This window comes from Hypoxylon fragiforme (assembly GCF_022984875.1).
Source record: "Hypoxylon fragiforme strain CBS 206.31 chromosome Unknown GGS25scaffold_2, whole genome shotgun sequence".
NCBI lineage: Eukaryota > Fungi > Ascomycota > Sordariomycetes > Xylariales > Hypoxylaceae > Hypoxylon > Hypoxylon fragiforme.
Genome location: NW_026054757.1, coordinates 4,177,483 through 4,201,625, shown reverse-complemented (window position 1 = coordinate 4,201,625; position 24,143 = coordinate 4,177,483). Strand labels below are relative to the sequence as shown.

General features: G+C 45.8%; 6 protein-coding genes across 6 annotated transcripts; 4 read left to right on the top strand and 2 right to left on the bottom strand.

Annotated features, from left to right (window-relative positions):
- Positions 1–3,717: 3,717 nt before the first annotated feature.
- Positions 3,718–6,962, top strand: GGS25DRAFT_513156 (Xpo1-domain-containing protein; the record flags this gene model as incomplete). Its single annotated transcript, XM_049262852.1, has 3 exons — positions 3,718–3,729; positions 3,805–5,356; positions 5,437–6,962. The coding sequence occupies 3 exons, from the start codon at positions 3,718–3,720 to the stop codon at positions 6,960–6,962; spliced, it is 3,090 nt and encodes a 1,029-aa protein (XP_049120717.1).
- A 918-nt stretch (positions 6,963–7,880) lies between these two features.
- Positions 7,881–9,303, bottom strand: GGS25DRAFT_478731 (uncharacterized protein). The gene is made up of 2 exons (XM_049259965.1): positions 8,324–9,303; positions 7,881–8,152 (listed from the first exon to the last, which is right to left on the bottom strand). The coding sequence occupies exon 1, from the start codon at positions 9,198–9,200 to the stop codon at positions 8,589–8,591; it is 612 nt and encodes a 203-aa protein (XP_049120716.1). The 5' UTR covers positions 9,201–9,303; the 3' UTR covers positions 7,881–8,152; positions 8,324–8,588.
- GGS25DRAFT_478728 (uncharacterized protein) lies at positions 9,286–10,730 on the top strand (the record flags this gene model as incomplete). The annotated part of the gene is made up of 1 exon (XM_049259964.1): positions 9,286–10,730. A coding segment is annotated over exon 1 (779 nt), but the record flags the coding sequence as incomplete, so codon positions are not given.
- Positions 10,712–13,036, bottom strand: GGS25DRAFT_478726 (peptidase). The gene is made up of 3 exons (XM_049259963.1): positions 12,524–13,036; positions 11,338–12,450; positions 10,712–11,266 (listed from the first exon to the last, which is right to left on the bottom strand). The coding sequence occupies exons 1-3, from the start codon at positions 12,735–12,737 to the stop codon at positions 10,947–10,949; spliced, it is 1,647 nt and encodes a 548-aa protein (XP_049120714.1). The 5' UTR covers positions 12,738–13,036; the 3' UTR covers positions 10,712–10,946.
- Positions 13,037–14,458: 1,422 nt separating this feature from the next.
- Positions 14,459–15,250, top strand: GGS25DRAFT_152079 (uncharacterized protein). The gene has a single exon (XM_049256410.1). It carries the CDS (start codon positions 14,653–14,655, stop codon positions 15,124–15,126), a length of 474 nt encoding a protein of 157 aa, XP_049120713.1. The 5' UTR covers positions 14,459–14,652; the 3' UTR covers positions 15,127–15,250.
- A 7,925-nt stretch (positions 15,251–23,175) lies between these two features.
- GGS25DRAFT_151913 (uncharacterized protein) lies at positions 23,176–23,797 on the top strand. The gene has a single exon (XM_049256408.1). The coding sequence runs from the start codon at positions 23,350–23,352 to the stop codon at positions 23,659–23,661; it is 312 nt and encodes a 103-aa protein (XP_049120712.1). The 5' UTR covers positions 23,176–23,349; the 3' UTR covers positions 23,662–23,797.
- The last annotated feature ends 346 nt before the right edge of the window (positions 23,798–24,143 follow it).

Here is a 24,143-nt window from a genome sequence, read left to right as displayed (position 1 = left end):
TCTACATTCATGCTTCGGTCACCTTGTGGCGGCAAATCTACCCACGCCAATGCAAGGTCCAGCGTTGCAGATGTGCACTAATGCAGGAACAGCATGTTCGTGCTCCCTGTGTATGTAGAAACCCACGTATTCCTACCACTACCCAATGACAAATGAAGGTCTTTTCAATGTTGCCTAACTTACCTTACATAGGTAACCTAGTGTAGTTATTTGCTGGAGGCAAGCAGTCATTTTAGGCGTGTAGAAATAAATCCATAGATTGGATCCGTCTAGCCGTATGTATGATAGGAGTCGAAGCGCCGGCTCGGGAGGGAGGCAACTTGGCGATTGGATGTCCACCTTACTATGCTAACCTCCAGCTTCCTAATTACCTACCCAGTTACTGGATATTAATACCTTACACTCTCCTTAACTCCGCCTAACTTCTAAGCTCGGCGATGCCTATCATTGGAGAGGGGGATTCATTCATTGGTGTCAAGGATTTTAATGAGGCCGAGAGGGAACTCATTTGATATTTTTATTATTTTTTTCCTTTTTGCATACTGTTTTTGGCGATTAGTCCCATTGCGACGTTCCTAGAGGGGTAAAAAGGCGCAGCAGCAGCAAACATGCCTCCAATGTGCACATGTGGTTTTCCCCCTTCTTCTCCCTGACGATCCTCCCGGCCACCAATCCTTTTTTCTTCTTCTTTTCTTTTTCTTGCTAGCTAGCTTATGATGCCTCTTTTGCCTAGGTAGGTAAAGTAGTAATTAGTAGTTTACCTACATATACCGAGAAACAACCAACCGAGATAGAAAACGGGTCAAAGTGCTATGCCAAGGCTGTTAGTGAAGTGGTGCTCCCCTTAGGAAGATTTCGCACAGCACGTTACCGTCTACGTAGATGCTTGGTCGTCGTTCCGAAACGCACACTACTGTGCTGAACTAAACCTACCTAGGTGGTACTAAGTATGTAGGGGATCGGTTGATCTTCGCAGATGGAGTATTACTAGATGTCTCTCAAAAAGGAGGAGGCGTTAATACTTTAAGGTTCCATATGTGAGGCTTTCATCGCGTGCTCTCAGTTTGTCTCGGAGACATGCTCTCTAGCGCCGCCTGTGTATTACCTATATCATAGGCTATATGTAGAGTCTACTTTACTCCCTAAGCCACTCGTTTCTACGTAGTATATAAGATACATAGGTATCTCTATTGGCAGGTAAGCGGTTATTAGGTTGTTTTTGTGACAGGATCGAAGGTCCAATTGCATCGCAAGGATATTGTGACAAGAATTTTCAGGTAGGTAGGAATCTGGATGCAAAGTGTCGTCATGAAGCTGCATAATCACTGATCTGCAATCATCCAATCTTATATCCTTCAGTTGGCGCCAGAAAAGATCTCCTCGAGGGCTTGCTTACCTGGCAGGTTTCATGTAATTAGGTACAATATGCCGCGTGTTCCCTATTTAACATGTCTATTCCAAGAGACACCAAGAACAATCGATTCCAGTTCTTGCTGCTCAATATTACAAGTTCTATTACTGTCATATGGCAAATTTCCTTAATTAGATGCCATTGCTCCCGATTCCTCGGAAGAGCATACTACTCTACCTAGTAGCATGCTTGTCTACCTACCTAGTAGATATCTAGCAGCCACCCCATGTATTAGTCTGTGGTCTACGGACTACCTAGTATCAACATACTAAACTTAGCCCTGGAGGTTAGCTGTCTACTATCTACTAGGTAGACGCTGTAGTCAGGAAAAGGAACTGAAGCTCATTAAACTGTCAGAATTTAATCTCGGGCTATTAATCATCTCACCTTCTTCCCCCTGTCAAATACCAGGTATTCTACCCAGTCCTTGGCAATGCTTTCCTTTTTGTCCGACAATTCCTTACATTTATGCCATGTGGCTCCCATCTCAAAGGCATGCCAAGATCTATACAGTGGCGACATGATCGACTCTATTCCCGTCAGGAGTAGGTGAAAGCCTGGACCATCAGATCGAGAATGAGACCCTAAGGAGGTCAGCAAAAATTGGATATGATCGATGTTGCTTAGGGAGGCGACGACAAACATTCTTTGCTAATCTTACACCATTGCTCGACCCTGGTATAGCACGGCAAACTTAACGACAACAACAAACACCGTCTGGTGCCGATGGCATGAAGAAAGGGATACCATTGTGCGTTCAAGGCCTAGATGTGTCCCGGCTCGAGAGACCGCAGGTGTATACGATCGATTGAAGCCTCGTCGAAATCAACACGATGCTCAAAGTGTTATATGAGCCTTCAAGGCCATTGTGTGTCGATTTGCGGACTGTTTCAGCATCTACGATTCGTATTGTTCTTGTCTGACAGTTCTTGCCCGGTCGAGAAATGGTTATGGCAGCCAGTCTCTGGCGCGAGTTATATTCCGAACAGGGACGATTTAACCTACACACGAGACTTGATTGTCATAGCCATCACTCCTAGAACGGGCGATTGCCGAACAATTCAGATACGGATCTGATGGGGCCCATCACGACATTGTGCCTTGGGCATTGTCCATGGGCGCGTCTAATGGTAAAACTGACCGCGAGTTATCAGTAGTGCTTACACGAGGGTCAGCATATCCAACAAACAGTCATAGCCACCATCGTATGGTCGAGTCAATGCCCCCAATAACCGACGGTGTAAAATCAACACGGTCACGCCTAGTCGACGGTCTAGTCTTCCCGCATACCAAATCGAGTTTGTGTCTCATGTGTCTCGGGAGATGGATTGCCATTGGCAAATAGATTCGTGAAACATTCAAACACATAATATATATTATGTTGTTGAAGAATCAATTTTTACACATTGAAATTGAAGTTACATATACATATTATGTACGTACTAGGTATTAGGTTAAGTTCCATACCTGGTATGAAGATTGAATATGATAACTGATAACTGAACTGATAACTGATAGCTGCATAAGCACATCTAAGGTTATCGTTGTCAAGGTTGCAACCAAGATGTCTCACCGCCTGCCCGATAACTGATAAATGCCTGAAGGGTTGACGTGTTTGAAATGATTTTTTACGCTAAGTCCTAAATCGAGTAGGTGGGGAGATGGGAATGAGGTGGGATGCGGGCAGGCACAATTCGAGACTTGAACATCCATCAATTATCATTAAACTCGACAAATTCATACACGTGCATGTACTACATGACTGTTTATTTGACTTCAATGTTCAGCTTCATGATGCTCTAAACTTCAATATCATACCAGAATTATTGAATCCAATACCTAACCTCCAACTACCCACCTTAGCTTAATCAAAAGATCTACTACATGTAGTTACAGCTAAAAGGTTGATAATCAATAACCAACCATTTACCCAACCAGCCTTACACCATCCACGGCTACGGCTCTTTGAATCTTCACCTACATATACCACACCTATATTGGGTAGGTATATGTACTTGTACATCAGCCTACAAAGCTACAATCGGTATCTACCTAGGTAGGTATTTTATCGCTCTAGAACGATACTATTCTCGTCTACAGAAAAAAACATTACAATATATCAATTTTTTCTTAAAGCTCTATCGCTCTAGTCCGGCCTCCCTTATTTCAACTACCTATGATAAAGCAGCATGCTGCATGAATATACGCACATCATCATCATAGCTTTGCTCTCCTAAGATAACTATTGATCACTTGATATTGTCCCGGGCATCGTTGAAGGCCTTGGGTTCCAGCATCTTGCCAGGATGGAATCTCAGGTACGTCGCAAAATTCTACTCACTTGACACAATATACCTACCTCGGTCATATAATTAACAAATGACCCCACATAGATCGAGAAAGCCATCGAGATTGCATGGAATCCCGCCTCCGACCAAGCCCTCAAAAGTCAAGCCTTTGACTACCTCCACCAACTACGCTCCGACCCTCAAGCCTGGCAGTTTTGTGTGAATCTCTTTACCAGAATACCCACCTCGTCCGAAGTAGTACGGCTCGTCAGCCTCGAGATCGTCAATAGTGCCATCCATGCACAATCCTTAGACACCCAGAGCCTCCTCAGCCTCCGCGATGCTCTGCTCAACTACGTTCGATCTACCTACAGTAGCAACCAACAACCCAAACTCGACTCCGGTTCTTTGCAGAACAAACTCACTCAGACCTTGACTTTGCTTTTTGTTTCTTTGTATAAGCAGGGTTGGGAATCCTTCATCGATGATTTCTTGGCCTTGACTATCTCCCCCGGGAGTAACCAACCCGACAATGTCGTCGGTGTCATTCTTTATCTACGACTACTCAGCTCCATCCATGACGAAATCGCCGACGTCATGCTTGTGCGCCAGGATAGTCAGGTCCGCAGCCATACTGAGCTCAAAGATTTGTTGCGAGAGCGTGATGTTGGAAAGGTAGCCCAGTCTTGGCAAGATCTTCTTGCTCAGTACGGGAATCAGAATGACTCCATTGTCGAGATGACACTCAAAATTATTGGCAAATGGGTTAGCTGGGTTGACATATCCCTTATCATCAACGAGGGTATGCTGAACTTGATCCTCCCCTTAGTTGGGCGCTCCAATGACTCGTCCGGCGAGGACCGAGTCCGAGACGCTGCCGTCGACGCCTTCACCGAGATTGTTGGAAAAAAGATGCGACCAGCTGACAAGACTGAGATGATATCATTCCTCAATCTGCGAGACATCATTGCTCAGCTCATTTCCAGCCCGCCTCTACACGAGTTCCAGGGCACTCCTCGATATGATACTGATCTAGGAGAAGCTGTCGCCAAATTAGTCAACACTGTCACGTCTGATATTGTTCGAGTTTTAGAAGATCGATCTACCGATGATGCTACCAGGGCCAAGTCAAACCAGCTCCTTCACGATTTTATACCCTTGCTGTTACGATTCTTCTCGGACGAGTACGATGAGATCTGTTCTACCGTCATCCCTTCTCTGACGGATGTTTTGGCATATTTCCGCAAACTATCCGAGTTGCCTTCCTCCTTTTCCGAAACATTGCCACCAATTCTCAATGCTATAATCATGAAGATGCGGTATGATGAGACATCGTCTTGGGGAAATGAGGACGAGCAAACAGATGAGGCGGAGTTCCAGGAGTTGCGGAAGAGACTACAAGTGCTTCAGAAAACTGTAGCAGTTGTAGACCAGAATCTCTACGTCGAAGTTCTTACCAACCTCGTTGCCAACACTCTCCAGAAGCTAGATGAGCAAGGGTCTAATATGGACTGGAGAGATGTTGACTTGGCTTTGCATGAGATGTATTTGTTTGGAGAGCTTGCGATGCCAAATCAAGGCCTGGGAACTAAAAACCAACCTTCCCCAGTTGCATCCGAAAGACTGATGGCAATGATGGCTAAGATGGTACAATCAGGTAGGCCTCCCTTCCCCTCCTTCTCATATTCGCTCTCCTTGCCCCTTAATACCCTATTACTATACTAACAATGTAAACAGGAATCGCAAATTATCCACATCCAGCGATTTTACTACATTATATGGAAATATGTGTCCGTTATTGTGCCTTCTTTGAGACTCAACCTTCCTTCATCGGCCAGGTCCTGGAGAATTTTGTCCGTCTTGTACACCATGATCACGTTAGGATTCGGACCCGTTCATGGTATCTTTTCCATCGTTTTGTCAAGCACCTGAGGGCGCAAGTGGGAAATGTAGCCGAAACCGTGATCCAGTCTATTGGGGATCTTCTTCCAATCAAGGCGGAAGTGCCAGGAGATGATGCCGACGATGACATGTCATCTGACCAGACCGATAATTCTGCAGATGCAATCTTCTCGAGCCAATTGTACCTATTCGAGGCAATTGGCTGCATTTCGTCTACTGCTGCAACCCCTGCCGAAAAACAAGCACTCTATGCTCGCTCGGTCATGGACCCCTTATTTGCGGACATGGAGCAACACCTTCCCAGAGCCAAGGCCGGTGATGCGCTAGCCATACTTCAGATTCATCACATCATCCTGGCTCTGGGTACGCTAGCACATGGGTTTTCGGACTGGACACCCGGGGCGAATTCGGCGAATCAACGATCACCACCGCCAAAAGCTCTATCTGATGAGTTTGCTCGCGCTGCCGAGGGCATTCTTATTGCACTTCGTGAACTCAGCAACTCATCTGAGATCCGCACCGCTTGTCGGTCGGCCTTTTCTCGTCTACTTGGCGTTCTTGGATCTGCCGTACTCCCGCAACTCCCTCAGTGGATCGACGGCCTTCTATCCAGAAGTTCATCGAAGGACGAGATGGCAATGTTTCTTCGCCTTCTCGATCAAGTTGTCTATGGCTTCAAAACGGAAATCTACGAAGTACTTAACCAACTCTTAACACCGTTGTTGCAGAGGGTATTCGGTGGCCTCTCGGAACCAATCAATGGCACCGACGATGAAATCCAACTGGCCGAACTCCGTCGCGAGTATTTGACGTTCATCGGTGTCATTCTAAATAACGATCTTGCCGGGGTCCTTGTTTCGGAGGCAAACCAGGGCTTCTTTGAGTCGGTAGTCAACTCGATTTTAACCTTGGCCAGGGATATTGGCCCTGGCTCTGGCAGCCTTCCCGCAAGCCGACTGTCCTTTGTACAGCTTGCGAAGATGGCTGGTGTCTGGGGTGGTCCAGATGTAGCGAATATCTCTGCAAACCCCTCAGCTCCGAGTGGATCTTCATCGCCTGTGATTCCGGGTTTTGATCAATTCTTGATCGACCGATTTCACTCGGTATGCTGGGAGGTCCTCCGCGACCCGCGACTCAACCCGTCTGCAGATGCCCAGGCTAAGCAGCTCCTCCATGAAATCGCTGGATTAGAGCAAGCCGTGTACCTCAAGACAGGGGAGGCATTCTTGCACCATCTTCAAGCCACACTTTTCCCCGGCCTTGGAATCGATGGAAATGACTTTCTACGGGCCATGACCACTTCAACGGACAAGAAGTCTTTCTCGAAGTATTTGCAGGGTCTCTTGAAAAATTCTAGGTGATCTAGATGGTTTAGGCGACGACATCTAGGATCGGTAAATAAAATGCCTGCCTAGGTACCTACCTTATGTAGGTACTTATATCGACGGAGATACTCTGTAATTGCATAAACGGGAGTTTGGCTCAAATATACCAACTGTAGCTTCTTCGTTGATAATAGATGATGGATGGAAGCTGGGTGCTAGTGCTAGCAATGGCCAAGGCGCTGTTACTTAGCACGTGAATGAATGAAAAAAAAGAAATAAACAAACAAACCCAAATTTTATCCTGTTTCTAGTAATTTTTCTGGTAGTTGTGAATAATAAGTGCGTGTGTTAAATAAAGAAAGAAATCGGCTAATTTTAAGATTGAGTTTTGGGCTTGATCGGCTGGTTACCTACCCCTATTTCCGGCGATAGTGATAAGTAGGTAGATATGAGTGAATGAATATCAGGCATTGAAAGGAATAATAGAAGGCTCTCGTGGATTATTGTGAGTTACTATGTATTGCTACCCCTTATTGAGTTATCATGCTGTTGGATAGTAGGGGGTGGCTGGGTGTTGGTTACTAGGTAGTTAGTACGGCAGTGTTCAGTTTCTAGATTGGAGCATTGCTTCATCTAGCTACTCTCTGCTTATTCTCTCCCTGTTCTCTTTTTATTTGTTATGGGAAAGATAGCTGTATAGGATAAGGCAAAATAGGGGGTTAGAAGTTAAAGGTGACCCTAGAAAACTCAGGTAAGGTTAAGAGCAAAGGAGGAAATATGAACATCATGATGGCTCTTGCATGAGAGTTAGTAGGTTGTTATTCCAGCTTTTCTTCCGTAAGACTTTTGGGTATAAGTAGAGAATGAGGATGAGGATAAGGTGGTGGGAACACGGGTGCTACATAATGTCTGTCAGTTTATAACAAATACAACTTTCACTACTACTATGCATACGGTCAATCTACCTAGGTATCTAGGTAGTGTCAGTTGGGTTTTTTTATGCTTTTTTTATTTTTTTTTTATTCCAGGATAACCAACCAAAACTGTATGCTCCGCTTAGATCCATAACCCCTTTTTCTTTTCAGTAGGTATCAAACAAGAAAACCCGATACTGAAAGAAAAGAAAGGGTATTAGTTAATTATCAACTGAGACCAAATTTCCAAAACGTGCCAAACCCGACAACCACTCCCATGCAATGTATCCTCCTTCCCGCAATGCAATGTAGGTATGCAAACCCTTCCTATTTTCCTCCCTTCATCCTAACCGAGCTTTCCTAAGACTCCTCCTTCTCCCAGCAACTCTCTCTCTCAAAAATTTCTTTTTTTCGATTTTCGGATTTTTCGGTGTTTTTCGTTTTCCAATACCTATCCATCGCTCCATTTCTCACACTCGAAAGAGAAAAGGCCAAAAATGTAAAAAAAAAAAAAAAAAAAGGGGGGGACAGGGGGGAGAAGGACTGGCGTATGTATGTATCCCTACTCCTTAAGTAGCTGAATCCCCGCCGCGCACGGCGCTGTGTGCTGTAAATGACGATGCTGATGCTGCTGAAAATGCCGAAAATGCCGAAAATGCCGATGCCGATGCCGATTCCGATGCCGTTGTGGTACCTAGTTGTTGCTGATGATGATGACGATGTATGAGACGATCTAGTCAAACTCGACTTACTGATGGAAAACCTCAAGGCCGGCCCCCACATTATAAGCAGCATAGGCAGGAATAATATCTTCATCAGCAGGATAATAGTCATCAGCAGTATAATAGTCAGCAGCAGGGGGGGCCGCCGCAGCAGCAGCAACAGCAGCATTAATAGCAGCATCAACAGCAGCAGCAGCAGCAGCATCAAGAACAGCAGCACTAGTCACGCCCAGCGACTCCCCACGAATCGTGAGCACCAGTGCCGGCGCGCGGCCCTCCTCCCCCTCCCCCTCCTCCCCAGCGTCCGCCTCAACCGAGACCACCGGGCGGAACCTCGCGCGCTCCCCCTCGCGCGCCCGCCGCAGTATATCCCACCCCACGCTGCGCACCGGCCTGAACCCGCGCCGCAGCGGCGTCACCTCCACGCTGCCGTCCTCCGGGTGCGTCAGGAACCGCGTGCCGACGTCGAACTCGAGCTCGGCCTCGTCCGTCTCCCCGTAGTACCTCAGGAGGCCGCGCCAGGCGCGCTCGTCGCGCAGCGCGCGCGCGGCCCGCGTCGCGTTGCGGACCGACGGCCGAGGGTTGCGGGCGTGGACGTGGTCGAGCGCGACGAGGGCGCGGTCGACGACGTCGTCCATGGCGGAGTCGAGGCGCGGGCCCAGCAGCCCGTAGACGCGGGACAGCAGGCGCGCGACGAGGGCGAGGGTGCCGCGCACGACGACGCCGCCGCGCGGGTCCTCGCGGTCGAGGGGCGCGGACAGCGCGATGGGCATGCGCGTCGCGTCGCCGATCCAGGGGATCGCCTCGCCCTCGATCAGCCCCGCGAGCACGCGCAGGCGCTGCGGCGAGGCGTTCGGCGGGATCGACGTCTGCACCGAGGTCGGGACGAGGTTCGCGAGGTCCTCGAACCCTAGTGTCGTTGGCGCTGCGGCCCCGGGCGGCACCAGGAGCCCGTACTCGGTTCGGAAGACGATCGGCGCGGCCTGCGGCTCCGTGATCAGGGCTGGGTATGGTAGTACTGCCTCGGCAGCGGCGGGAGCGGGAGCGGGAGCAGCGGCAGCGGCAGCGGCGTTGTTGTTGGCATTGTTGTTGTCGTTTTCGGGGGCTCCGCCGCCGAATGTGAAGCCCATGGCCAAGTGTGGGTCCATGAATACCCGGAGGGTGCCGCGTGGGGTGGTGAGGGCCTCCATGAAGGGCTGGGCGGGGGGGAAAGGGGGCGCAAGCTCTTGCCAGCCGGGAATTATGGGGACGGTGATGTGCTCGTTGGGCCATCTGTGGTCTACCCATTCAGCGTCGTGTGGCCACTCATCACCATCCACTGAGGAGGCAGGGCTGGATGGTGGGTTCGAAGCTCCGGAGCTGCTGGAGTCGTCGCTCATTGATGAGTCGTCAGAGCTGAGCATGTCGTCGGAGTCTGAATGTTCATTGGGGTTGTCGTTGTGCCATTCCCCGGACATCGGTGGTAGAGAGCTGAAGCCCTGGCCCCAATTGTTGGACTCGTCGTCGGCCATGGCTGTGCCTGCGTGTTCTTGCATCTTTGATAGATAGGCTTGTCAATAGGTAAGTAACCTACTTGGGTACTGGTTCAGGGATGAAGAAGAAAGATGTGTGTTCGTCGATCTGTCGAACCTGTGTAATTCTCGAATTCGATTCTCAAAGGTTCAAGAAGCTGGAAACTAGGTAGTGAAACAGAAGTAATTGGTGTGATGAATATGAGAGAAGGGAAACCCAGAGAAAGGAGGGACGACCTTCTTAAATAGTTTCCCTATCATGAAGAAATACGCTATACTACCTAGGCAACGCAGGTAGTGAGAAGTCTATGGCAAAGTAAACACACACAGGTTTGATCTGTTGTTGTGGGAGGTGGCGTAAAGGTTCAAACTCAGTGTTGAAGACTTCCCAGGCTACTGCTACAATACTACGCCTAGTATCGAGTAGATAGTCGTATTTTCTTGCCTCTTTTCCTTTATAGTGTCTATAGTCTGGCAACATACTTCAGTCATCTTTTCTCCAAGGCTAATCCACAGGCCTGTTGAAGTATAGCATTGCTACCAGCACGAAGCTTACCTCCTAGTTTGGGTCCTAAAGTAAATAGGACGAGAGGGCATGAGGTTAAATGGCCAGAAAACAGCTTCACTTAACTAGTAATTCTCGTGTTTATTATCCGGTGCAGACTTGTCATCTCAGTTTCTATAGCAACCCCTTGGTCAAGTATCGTGGCGGCTATCATTCAACTTGCGGCTACATACCTAGTTTGAGTCTTTTATAGAAGGTTATTTCTGGTGGTTTGTTTAGATCGGTATATTACTATCGTGCCATGTGTCGATGACACTCGGTAGTCTGTCTACCTTTACTTAGCCCTGCGTTAAATGTCAAACTTAAGCTTAATCAACAAATATCTTAGCCTCAAGGTCCGAATAAGAGGACAGATAAGCGCTAAACAGTTTGATGGCATGGTCGACATCGTAGGTACCACCCGTCTCGCGAATGCTGTGCATACTGAGCTGGGGGTTCCCCAGATCTAGAGTTCTTACCCCCAACTTGGCAGAGAGCATAGGTCCAATCGTGCTACCACAGGGAGAATCGTTTCTGACAACAAACAATTGCAATGGGACGCCCGCACGCTTTGCCGTTTCCTGTAACAACACGATGCCAGGCGAGTTGGTAGCGTAGCGTTGATTTGCATTGACCTTGATCACGGTGCCTACATAGCAATTTACAGTTAGAGCTAGGTGACTAGAGTGCATGAAGCTTTGACTGGAGGACTAAAATTACCTTTGTTCATCTCAGGTCTGTGGTCGGACTCGTATTTACCAACATAGTTGGGATGAACCGAATGAGCCATATCAGCAGAAACCAAAAACGATGCCGCCATTGTCTGCTCAAAAGCGGTCGTGAGGTCAATGTCAGGGTCTGAGCTGATATGTTCCCATGACTTGTCAGACCCCGTATCCCCATGACGACCACCAGCCAAGATAGAAAGCCGGCGAACCACAGCTGGTAAGAGGTCTGAGTTCGCACCCTGAGCAGATGTTGAACCGATCTCCTCGTGGTCAAAGCATGTGATTAGGCGGATACTAGTCTCGTCATCGAGGCTGGCGGACGAAACAGAGTCTATAAGTCCTGCCACGCTGCAGTAAGTCATATTGAGGTTATCGAGCCTAGCTGAATAGATGAACTCCTCGTTCAGGCCGCCAAGGCAGGACTTCTGGACGTCATAGAGAACCAACTCGAAGTCGACCACGTCAGCAACTTCTACTTCGGCGTGCTGAGCGATTAACTCGATGATATATGGATGGTGGCGCTCGGTCATTTCCTTGAGTGGCTGGAAATTTCCTTCGGGAGCTGCCTCGGTGCTTACTGCCTTCTTAGTCCGACCAGTCCTATTTAGCTCGGCAGCTACCATACCCGCAATGGGGAACAATTCAGTCTCCTTGTTAGGATTGAACTCAGAAGAGCGGTCGAGGTGTATAGCAAGAGTAGGGATGCGAATGATGGGACGATCTATTTTGACGAGCTTCTGAGTGAAGTTCCCCTTCCCATCTCTTACCAGAACACGACCAGCAACAGACAAATCTCTGTCGAACCAACTATGCCAGATACCACCACCGTACGTTTCGACACCAACCTGCAAGAAACCTGCGCTACTTTTCTTGCTGACAGGTTTAATCCGTAGGCATGGAGAGTCCGTGTGGGCTCCGAGCATGGCAATTGGGTTTCCGGGCTTCCATTTAGCGCCGATGGCAAAGGCTACGATGGTTGACCCGTTCCGGGTCATATAGTATTTACCTCCAGGCCGAAGAATGGACGACCAATTATCTCTCTCCTTGATAGAGGAGAAGCCAGCCTTCTCTAGGCGTTGAATGGAGGATTGCACGGCATGATAAGCTATATATTGAGACGGATGCTGTTAGCCGAATGGGATGATGACATTTCTGGGATTACGCAGTAGGTGTCATACGGGTAGGGGAGGCATTGACAAAGTCAAGGAAATCAAGGGTAGACTTTGGTGGTGACATTTTATGAGGTACGAAGCTGAAATATCGTCTGTTGTTTGGTGAAGTTGAGTACAAAGGTGAAGAGGAAGTTGAAGCAATGCGAGACTGTCGTGAGAGGGGTAGTCGAACGAGGTTGCGGATGAATGTCAAGCCAAGTGATAAGACTTTGGCATTCATTTATTGCCTTGGGTAGCACAACTGAGATGTGAGCTTCCCCTAAAGTCTAACGGATAAAAGAAAGACAGCAGAAAACCAGCAGAAAACCAGCAGAGACTCTGGAGAATGTGGTTGCTATGAAGATGTCATGTGCATGGATGAAGATCTGTGGAGAGTTGATACGTCAATAGGTACTTTGGGTATGTATCTTTTTGTGTCTTCAATCATTGATGTTCTGGTGCCGAGACTAAAAATATAAGCTAAATGACTAATTTAAACGCTAACCCAGTTTTGATAATTTGACATTAAACCTCCACAACCCACACCCTGCCCCAGCTGGAGCCTGTTTCTCTTTTATCTTATCTACTACTGCACTAGTACTTACATACCTCTCACTCAGCAAGATTACTTTCTACGTACATAGTATCTAAACTTTTGATCGTCCAAATCCTTGTCGCCAGATCCAAATGATAGATTCGATAGAATAACATTGAACCAACATTACCAGGTAAACATTAAAGATACTTGACAAGGAAGAAGCAACATTGAACATGGAAGTTTATCTAATCAATCAACCCGGGAGGCCGCGAATGGGTGAAAATATCCTACGACGTACTGTAGTTACATAGAATCACTCACTCACATCCACGATCACACATCCATCATCACACATCCATCATTCCACGTTGGGCACACTTTCTATACATACTACATATCCCGGCACCTGGGCCATGATCTTCCAAGCAGAGAATTCATTGCGCGCACTCAGCTGTCATTGCGTGCATAACGTCTCAGGCAAAACAATTAAGTGGAAAAAAGAATGATGAAGAACATTTGAAGTTAACATTATGCAATAGTTAATACACATGTCACTCTTCCTTCTCTTCTTCTTCTTCTTCTTCTTCTTTCCTTTCCTGGATCCTACCACACCTTTTCCCTCTCCATGCCTTGTGTCCCCCCCTCGCCTTGTGTAGCTACACACATACTTACCTACCTATGGTACCAATGGAATATGGCTCGCTAGGTAGAGCCGGCAAACCGAACAGGGCAAATGCAATCCGACACATTGGGATCATCGGGCGCTCGCCACGCCCACGCCCACTGCCCGCCCGTTCTGCAGGATGAGGTGGCGTCTACAGATTGTCATCAAGGATATCAAGGATGGGATATGCATGCCATAGGTAATGAATGTACTGCGTAGTCAGAGTCTCCTTCGCCCTCCTGCCTGTCTATCTATCTGTATCTCTAACTATAACTGTATCTGTATCTGTGTCCAAGCGCGCGCACGTATTAGAGAGAGGGGGGAGTAGGTAGGTACCTAGTAAGTAAATAACAAAAAGTATTACTTTGTACATACGTGCTTAGCCAAACCACCAAAAAGACGTCTTGGAATGACAACAATAACGAACGACAACAATACCAGGCACCGGATAGCCGGACAAGAGAGACACGCAAGATGGGCAGGGCTCCTACTCGTTGATGGCCGTTCGATTGGTCCCGGTAAGCGAACGCATTTGTGGAGGGTAAGAATTCTATCCAAAGACTAATAAAATAAAGTGCACCACTGCCTCATACTTTTGCTGTCATGTCAGTCAGTGAGTGATGTGTGCCTCATCAGTGCCTCATTATACGAATAACAAGGAATTCCCTAGTCCCGCCAAGCCAGAAATCTATCATCATGTAAGCACGTATAAAGTGTAGCAGCATACAAAAAGACGAGCGATCTCCCATCCAAAAGTCCTAACCTAGACCAGTGAGTCGGGAGTTTTTTTTTTCTCAAGTCTTGGGACCGTCGATTTTTACACATACACACCTGCCTGCCTACCTACAGTACCTTACTTGACTGACAAGAGGATTTGGCTGGAAATAGATGGATAGAACAGAATAGGCAGACTGTCAGACAAACCCCAGGGTTTCACTTAGTTGGTATCTTCTGATGGAATCAATCACCAGGGATGTATGTATGTATGTATGTAGATACAATATGTACGCATATATGTACGTACTTACATACATACATACATACCTAGGCGGAACCAGCCCTGTTAGTCGTGGGACTATCGTCCGAATGCTTCTTCACGGAGGGATTCGGAAGATATCCATTTATTTTATCTTTCGCAACTTTCGCCTCCTCTCTCTCTCTCCTCCTCTAACTAGACTTGGACCAAGGCACCGGCCGGGGCATCTCTTACTCAGGCACACCCCGCCCACCTTTCTTTTTTGTTTTTTCCATTTCTCTTCTTTTTTTTTTTCATTTGGTTCCCCGCTGAGAGATTCGCAACAAGCAAGTTGGCCTGGTTTTTTTCTTTCTTGCAGAGAGGATTGGCAATTCTACACATGTACAGTCACATACGTACCTCCTGCACATGTGGTTAACCCAAAAACTCACCACTTGACGTTCTATAACTAATCCTCAATCCTCTTTTTCCCCCTCTCCCACCTCCGTGTCTCTTGGTTGGAAAGATGGATGGAGGTGGGTAGTTATATTTATCGAGATTGTACGGACGGAGGTAGCTCAAATCGTCAAGATGCAAATGCGTGATCGATTATATTAATATAACTAGTTATATTTCATTCTTTTCTTGACGATTGTCGAACTCGTACGAGAAGAGGATGGGACATCGAAAGTAGCGTACCTATGTATGTAACTATGTAGGTTCATACCCAAGTAGGTACATAGTAAGTAAAATGGGACAAGGGTTGATTCGTATGCAAGACGCAGATGCAGACAGGTTCAATCATTGACGGGGGGTGTGTGTGTGTGTGTGAGTGCGTGAGTGCGTGTGTGTTGCGTGTATACAGCTAGGTACCTGGCAAGGCAAGGTACATAGCACATACTATGTCCATACAGTATCGATTTAATTTGGCTCCAGCAAGATGGCAAGTATCGAACACGCTGAGGTACTTTGGAACGGGAGTTTGGTACTTTGAAGATACGCCTCGTTCATACTTCCCGAAAGGCGGCCAATCATGGGGTCGAACCAAATCATCTAGCACAAACACCCTGAAAAATCAGGGGTCGTTTTTGAGGCAAGGGGGGGGGGGGGGAGAGGAGGGACCTTGGTGTGTATTAAATGGGTTAAATTGGTGTTTTAATTGTAGAAAGAAAGTACCTACCCTGCCTGTCAGGCCCTGTCTAAGCTGTACCTGGTACATACATAATACATACCCTGGGCATTCCGTAATAGTAACAACATTTCGGAATTGCATCGTGTAAATGTCGTGATGATTGAAATGAACAGAACAATGCTTTGTTTGAATGTTGTATACTCGAGTGTTTTTTTTGTTACAATTGGAACACTGAGAACTTAACCTGTCTATAGTCTGTCTCTCTTCGAACCGAGTCCCTCGACTGCTTAATCAATTAGTTATTCCAACCTAAAAAAAACAAACAACATTGATGAATGTTCAAACAAAGCTGCCATGATTGTAAGATGTATGTACCTAGTAGCTAGCCATGCAAGCTACGGCAAAGTAAGGTTCATTTAAACCTGGTGGTGTGGCGCCAACTCTTCTAAATGGCTTGCTAACGCTGCGATCCATGATCTTTAGCTCGCCCATTCATGGCGAACGGCTACCTAATCTAGCATCCCAGACGTCGATGGCGTTTCGTTAGATGTTGGAATTCCTACATAGTTACTAACTACTATGTAACCAACCCAGCACAGCTAGTCAGCCAGCCAGACAGCCAGCCAGACAGACAGCCAGCCAGCCCGTGGGGGAAGACCGTCGATCATACATATACATCAACGCCTATCTTATGTTGCGCGAGAGAGGGACAAGATGCATGTAGATATGTAGGTACTAAGGCTGGTAGTATGTATATATTCCTCGAGTCAGGAAATAGTAAATACGAGTTGAGTCCACTTCTTGGTATATACCTATTCAATGTTCCTTTTTATTACATGCTTCTTTTGAACGAATAGGTACGTGATAAATAACAAGTGCCAACCCCATTGATGCTGCCATACCTACATATAATGATATATGTATCCACTGCTGCTACATACATACATATGTACACATGTAGGTATGCTGTAGGTTTGTTAATATCCTCTACAACTTGCAAGGCACGGTGACTCTCGTCCACAAATAAGAAACCGGACTAAAATAGCACGGGTATCGACATAGCTCCCGCTGATCTACTAGGTACATACATACATACCATCCATCTAATACTACATGTAGTAACTAGGTATGTATGTCTATGTTATATGTGCATACAATGTGTGTGTGTGTGTGCCTCGCCGTTGACACGAATATCATATTCTTCTGCGGAATCTCCTTCAACTCTGATAGTCAGTTACTACATAATGTCTACTCGATGTCGTTCTGCTGCACCTTTTCTCTGCGAGGTACACACATACACACACATACATACCATACCCACCTGTGTGCTTTGTGCTGATGTCCTGGTTAATTTTCATATGGATAGCATACATACATACCTGGCCATGTACCTCTACCACTAGTAGTAGTATGTAGGGCTACATACTAGCGTATGCAGGTAGCTAGCATCATCTTCACCAAACCAACTCCTTCTCCAACAGTACATAGTTAGTAGTTCTCTCTCGTTCGAATGGGCTAAGTATGTATATATTTCCAATCCAGCTACATGGTCGAATCCTTTGAGCGACGATGAAACAGGATATGAACATATTTATGACCTGCCTACCTAGGTAGGCTACCTAAGGGATCTTGAAATATTAATAACATCCACGTTTTTCGTGGTAGACTGACTAACCTACCTACCTACCTACACTGCATCCCCAACCTGCACTAGGTAGGTACGTAGTATTATTTACATGCAAAGTGGTATTGCAACCCCGCGAAGCCCGAGGAATAGGTAGGTAATTAGGTGGTAGATTCGCGTTTGTTTAGTCCAAGCACTAATTACAAGCTCATGTGTATAGTAAGGCATCTTGGTAGCTCAGCTGCGTAGTATGGAATCTATGGAAGAAATGTATGTATGTATGTATGTATGTATGTATGTATGTATGCAGGTTAGGTACCTACATAACAGTGGTGGCATTGAGGTTGAAAAGGATTAAACTTGGGCGATGTAATGATCGACGACTTAGCAGCAGCAGGGGGCCCTGCGTCTTACCGCCACCACCTAGCACGTAATATACCGACTTTTGATCTTGTTCATTCCTCTCTCATAATAATTTCCAGACTGACCGACATACATAGCTACATACATACAACACGAAATGAAAGCATCGTCAATCCGACCAGCAGACATATTGCATATTGCTTGATTCTCTCTCTTCGTCTCCCCTTTCAATCTTGTGAATGATTTGGATTTTCAACATACTTACTGCAGTTGTAGGTACCTACATGACTTCAAATGATCTCGTCTGATGGTTCTACATATTGATGGATTAAAGGTTACATACATGTACCTACATGTAGCTATGCACATCGCGTGGTCCCTGTCTCGACTCTCGACTCTCGAGACTTCGGTCAAGATGGATGTACCTCGGTACCTACATCATAAATCACAAATATGGGCCAGAGATGTATGTAGAACTTGGGGAGTGGCAACATAGGCGAATTGCGCAACATCGGGAGTTAATACCGAGAGGCTGAAAATGTCAGGCATTGGGCAGTGTATCATAGTATGTAACTAAGTATGTAAGTAGGGACATTGTTACATATGTAAAGATCTTATTCTTAATTCTTTTCTCTCTTTGTTTCGGGTTCGGCGAAGAGTCATTATTATTATTATCAATATTATTATTACGACCTGCGACCTTAGACTCCCTGAAACCAGCCCTGAGAGGAGGAGGAGGGGGGGAGGGGAGAACATTGAAGGAAGGAGGCCAAGCAAAGCTGATACTATTTTCAAATTCTACCTATCACGCAACCAGTTAGTGCTATGTATAGCTTAAATAAGTACATACATACACTTGCACGCTGGAGGGAGTTATGTATGTATGTAGGATGTAGAAAAGAAAAGAAAAAAAGAAGCGCTTCCCCGAACCCACTGATTTTCGAATGTTGGTAAAGCTGTCAGCCCTAAATCGAGCGCACAATGAATTGCGATTGTTTCATCTTTTGCTAAAAGTAAAGTGTTAGGTTCATCTCTACTTACATCAGATAACTATGTTGCCACACAGCCGTATATAAACTATATATATATATATATGTGTATATACCGGCCGAGTTATATATAACTATGTCCATGTGCGCGCACGTGTGTCGAGTAGGAGATATCAGACATCTATCTAATCGCCCTTACCCACAATGAAAGCTTTCCTAGACACCACTTAACCTTAGGCATTTAAAAGTAGGCGGTAGATCCCCTACGCTAGAAAAGTCGAAAGCTAGGATCGCGGCCCAAGATACATAAGGCATGATGAGCAATGTTGCTGTAGTTGCCCGTGTGTATAGCTTTGTCTCCCTCATGACTATGAGAAGTTGGGGGCAAAGGAAGTTGATACCACGCAGATCCCCAGGCTGAGCAGGTACCTAACCCTTCTGCTTATGCACATCAAAAATCGACGACATTTAGATCTTGTTGTAAGGTATTCGCATTGACATTCACTGTTGACCAGGGAAGCAATGCTGCTTATATTCTACCTCTGCTTAATGCTAACTACATAGGTAGTAGTAGACAGAAACTACAACGACTTACTGATTCTGCGAGCGGTTCCTCTGGGGCGATAGATAGATCGATATCTAGCCTTTCGACGAAAGACATAGAGCTGACCGAGCTGAGAGGAGCGTGAGGCTGACTTGTTTCATTACGTACGTACGTACCTCGAAGGTACTAGGCAGTGATACGCTGTGCTTATGTGGTGGCCATCCCCATCCCCATCCCCATTTTCGCACGATAAGGTGGTGCTTCGCCCTACATCACTCATGTCATATATGCGCCTCTTCACCGATGCCCTTCCCATTAAACCCAAGTATACCAGTTTATGAGTCTTGGCCGATGTAGTCACTGGTCATCCCCACCTGTCAGGTCAGATGTATGTATGTAGGTCACCGAGCCTCAGAGGGCTTTATGAAGAAGAAGAAGAAGAAGAAGAAAGAAAAGATCATACGGCGTATATAGTAGTAGCCTATATGTAGGTATGCACTTGTACCCTGATTGATCAATCGACGTCGAGTGCGGGGCTCCGGCTGTATCGTGTTGGGCTTGGCTGCACAACACGCCCTATTCCGAGAACCAAGAACCGAGAACCAATAACCAGAGACCCAAGGCATAAGAGTCTCTGTGTTACCATAGCATACATGGCGGCCTGTTTATGTTATAGAAGTTATAGTATATACTTGGGCAGCGGGTCTGCGTTGGTGTTAGTATCGGTGTTGTCGTGAACTGGGTCGAAAGACCTACATACCTACATAGGTATATTAGTAGGCGGCATATAATTCTATACTATGCAAGCGTGGCATTATAGTACACATGTAAGGCTAGGCAATGTAGGCATTAGGTAGTGGCTCTTTTTGGACCGTAACACGATACAAGGTCATGCTGCCGCTGAATATTTCATAATCATAAGGTGGACATGTATTCGTCATACCCACCCTCGCATACGTGGTTGGTAATTTACTACTTCTATATGTATGTAGTTACTTCAACTTGTTGTTTGCTCCCAATAGATAGGTTCGATGTTGGCGACCAACCAGACAAAACATACAAGGAAGAACGTACACATACCGAACTTGGTAGTAGCCCTGGAGTAGTTCCCATCCAATCTCCAACAGATACATGTACCTGAGCCAGGTTGGCCACTGGCAGCGACGATCTTACTGGTTTGATGTTGGCAACACCTTGAGTCTGTGTACGGATACCTTTTAAGTATACAGATTCAGAATAGCACTGAGCCTGTGAGGTGTATTAAGTACATACCCAGGTACCTTGCATGTATGCATCTGGGCATGTATCATTGTATCTAACCTAGGTGGTAGCAGCTAACTATACTCGATGTTGACCAATGCGATAATGCCTAATACATACCTAGGTATCTGTAGTAGAGCACTGATGTAAGTGCCATTGCTTTGAGAATGAGTATGCTGGCTGACGTGTGGCATTGCCCATGCTAGTAAGATAGACGGTGTATCAAGTATCTATAATGGTGTATGGACTTGAATGTTTGTTAGAACGTTGAAAAAAGAAACGAGGGAATCGTTCAAGTTTATGAGGCAAGGAAAAAGGGGAAAGAAAAGAAGGAGTTGAAAAAAAAGAGGCGTTGCCGCCCTCTACCATGGTTCTATAGTATGATTTGAAAGGCATAACACGTATCGTGAAAGTGGATTATGCGGAATGAAGTTAAAGAGGAAAAGTTCAAATGTTGGAAAAATGTAAAAAAAAAAAACCCCCCCAAAAAAAACATGAGAGTTTTAAAGATGTCGCTGCAGTGCTATGTAGGTACATTTGATGTAGATGCATCAGAGAGGTATCTAAGGTTAGTACTACATATGTATGTAACTAGGCATTATCTATGCGGTATGTGGTATGTAACTACCTGCCTACCTACCCAACATGAAAGTCCCAAGGCTCTTGAGCTTTTCATCATTTATTACCACTACCCTAGGTAGGTAATGTTCAATTCTTTCCAAGGTTTTACTATGTAAGTATGCACTACCCAGGGTAGGTAAATAGCATTCATGCACATACTAGGTATGAACATTGACGGCAACCCCTCCTTGTCTACTACGCTACAACATTGAACTTGAACATTGAATGTAGGTACTACATGTAGGCTTAATAGTACATAAGGCATTGGCCGTCCCGTGCCCATATTTAAGCTCAAGTCTAATTGGCAGTACATACCTAGTATGTAGCCCTAATTTACTAGTACATAGTTACTACTACTAGTAGTATATGTATGCACTACATAGCATGTAGCTTAAAGCCTGGGGCTTTAAACATGAATCTTTTCAATTTGAAGCTTTAAACTGTATCTTAGCCTTTAGGTACATCATCATGATCCCTGTTCTTTTTTCTACTATACTTCAAAAATGTACTTTAAAGTAAGCCCGCCTCATTTCGTTAGATTTCAAGTTATGAATTGCTTCACTTCCTCGAGCGCAAAATATTCCTACCATAGTTCAATTTTCGCCACCCTGAGCATTACATAAGCACTCTCTTTTTAGTAGCATTGACTGGCACTGTAGTTTGTGGTAATTCAACTTGAAAAACTCTGAATGTCCTTACCTGACTGTATGCATAGTTATTAGTAGTAAAGGTTGATACCACATATACAGCTATGCAACCTTCGCATGTACCTACATAGTGTTAATTGTAGGGAGCAGGTACGTACCTCTACGTATCGCACATATCTATCTTAGAGGCTTAAGCAGGGTCTTGGTCGTTAAATGTTTGTCCTTGGCGTTAAGCAGCCCAGGTCTAGAGACATTTTTGTCCCAAACAAGTTCAGAAAGCAAAAACAAAAACCCAACCCCGAATAGGCATCCTCCCTCTTTCTCTTCTCCATTTCGGTGACCGCTTCAACAGATATCATACATGTACTAAGTATACACAAGTTATTCAAATTTCACATACTTGTAAGTTGTACCTGCCTACTGACTTCAAACCTACATAGTATGCACCTCCGAGTCGGGCTCGTTTTCTCTCCCACTTCCTTTCCTTCTAGATCACAAATACTTACATGCAATTCCTTCAAGGTCCATCGACTCTCGATGCCGTAGGCTGCTTCCCTAAACCCAAGACTGCCCGTCCGGTTGGAATTTCCCGTAAACCTCCCGCAGACTTCGAACGATCCGGTCATCTCTTCTTATTGAAGAATTCTACGCGAGACAAATTGCAACCTGCCTAGGTTAGGGTATCCGAGACGCAAATCTTTGGTAAGTTCTTCATCTCTTCTTCAATCCACCTAACCTACAATCATACATACATACATACACACATACATACATCCATATATCCATCCACACATTCATCCATACCTACACATATGTTCTTGCATGCTTTGGCCAGTGCTAGAGCTGCTTCAGTATGCGATCCATGGATTTCTGCCATACAATGTATTTATACAGCACGATCTATGTATGGCATCCTCGGAATAGCCTGCCTGGGCAAGCTCAGCATTCACTCAAACTTGCTGTCGCTACCGGCTAGGTGTACATCTAGCCAGTGATGTACATTATGTATGTACGTATGTACTATACTAGGTATGTACTGAGGTACCGTACTTGACGAGTTACTTGAGTACATACGAATCCATCCACTATATAGTGGAGACGGAGGGACTCAGTACATACAATCAGAACCAATCAGAGTCAATCACAGTGCACTGCAGCATACAGTAACGTACAGTACCCTGCAGTACTCTACTAGTATCTGCCAGTGTACGGTACATAGATGCACTTTAAGTGGTTGTTAGACAGTGGGAGATCCCCAAAGGACCCACTTTTGTCAATATTCCAATTCCCACTATTGGGTGATCGATCATTTACTACTTGCACGCGGCAACTTTGCTGGGATGAGTGTCCCAGCCAGTGTCAGGTCCTTACTGCTCTGCTGCTCTGTTCTGCTGCTTCGCATTACTTGCCTTGCTTGCTTTCCTGTTCATCCTAGCACCCTACACTAGTCTATCCTAGTCCACACTATGTACCAAGTACCAAGTACCCAGTCCACCCTAGCACTTTCAGTCCATCCATGGTGGATTTGATGCTTGTACACTTGAATTCTCTCTTTTCCACTGCCGCCTTTCTTTCTCTCTGCGTACCAACCATACCTGCCAACTACCTACCTTACCACCACCATCATCATCACAACCATATCCTTCTTTACCTTCAACACTCTGAACGAGTCGTACTCACATTGTCACCTTTTTCCCCTACCCATTCTATTTTCTCATATTTCTCATACTTATTCGAATTCTACGAGATTTACATCTCATCCATAATCATCAACACTTTCGCATCTAGCTTTCAACCAAGACGCCTGCTCTCTTTTTTTAGATGCTAACATCTTACCTCGAAGAAAGTCTATTTATACCTCGTTTCAGCCACGATCCCCGACCAACTATTGTCCTATCGTCGCTCAGATAGTCCGCACCTACATCTTGACCATCTGATTTCCTATATTTCTTCGAAATCAGAAATTACTCCCAATTTTCTTTCGTTCCCTATCTACTTGGCACTGGAATATTTACGCTATTCTCGCCATTACTCGAAAGAACGACCGTGATTCTCGTTGCCTATCCAGCAACACAACGCACCAGTAATCCGCATCTTCGATTACCCATAATATTCGGATTGCACTCCAGTCGCGCGATCAACCTTTCTCGAAACTAAGAACTCGTTGTTTCGTTCGTCACAAATACGCAAGTGTAGACTTGCCAAGGCACTATAGGGACTTCCATAAGAGATGAATTGATTTGGGAAAGAAACTATCGCCATATCGCCATATCGCCTTCATACGCCGTGTCGCCGTGTTCGCGACAAAGA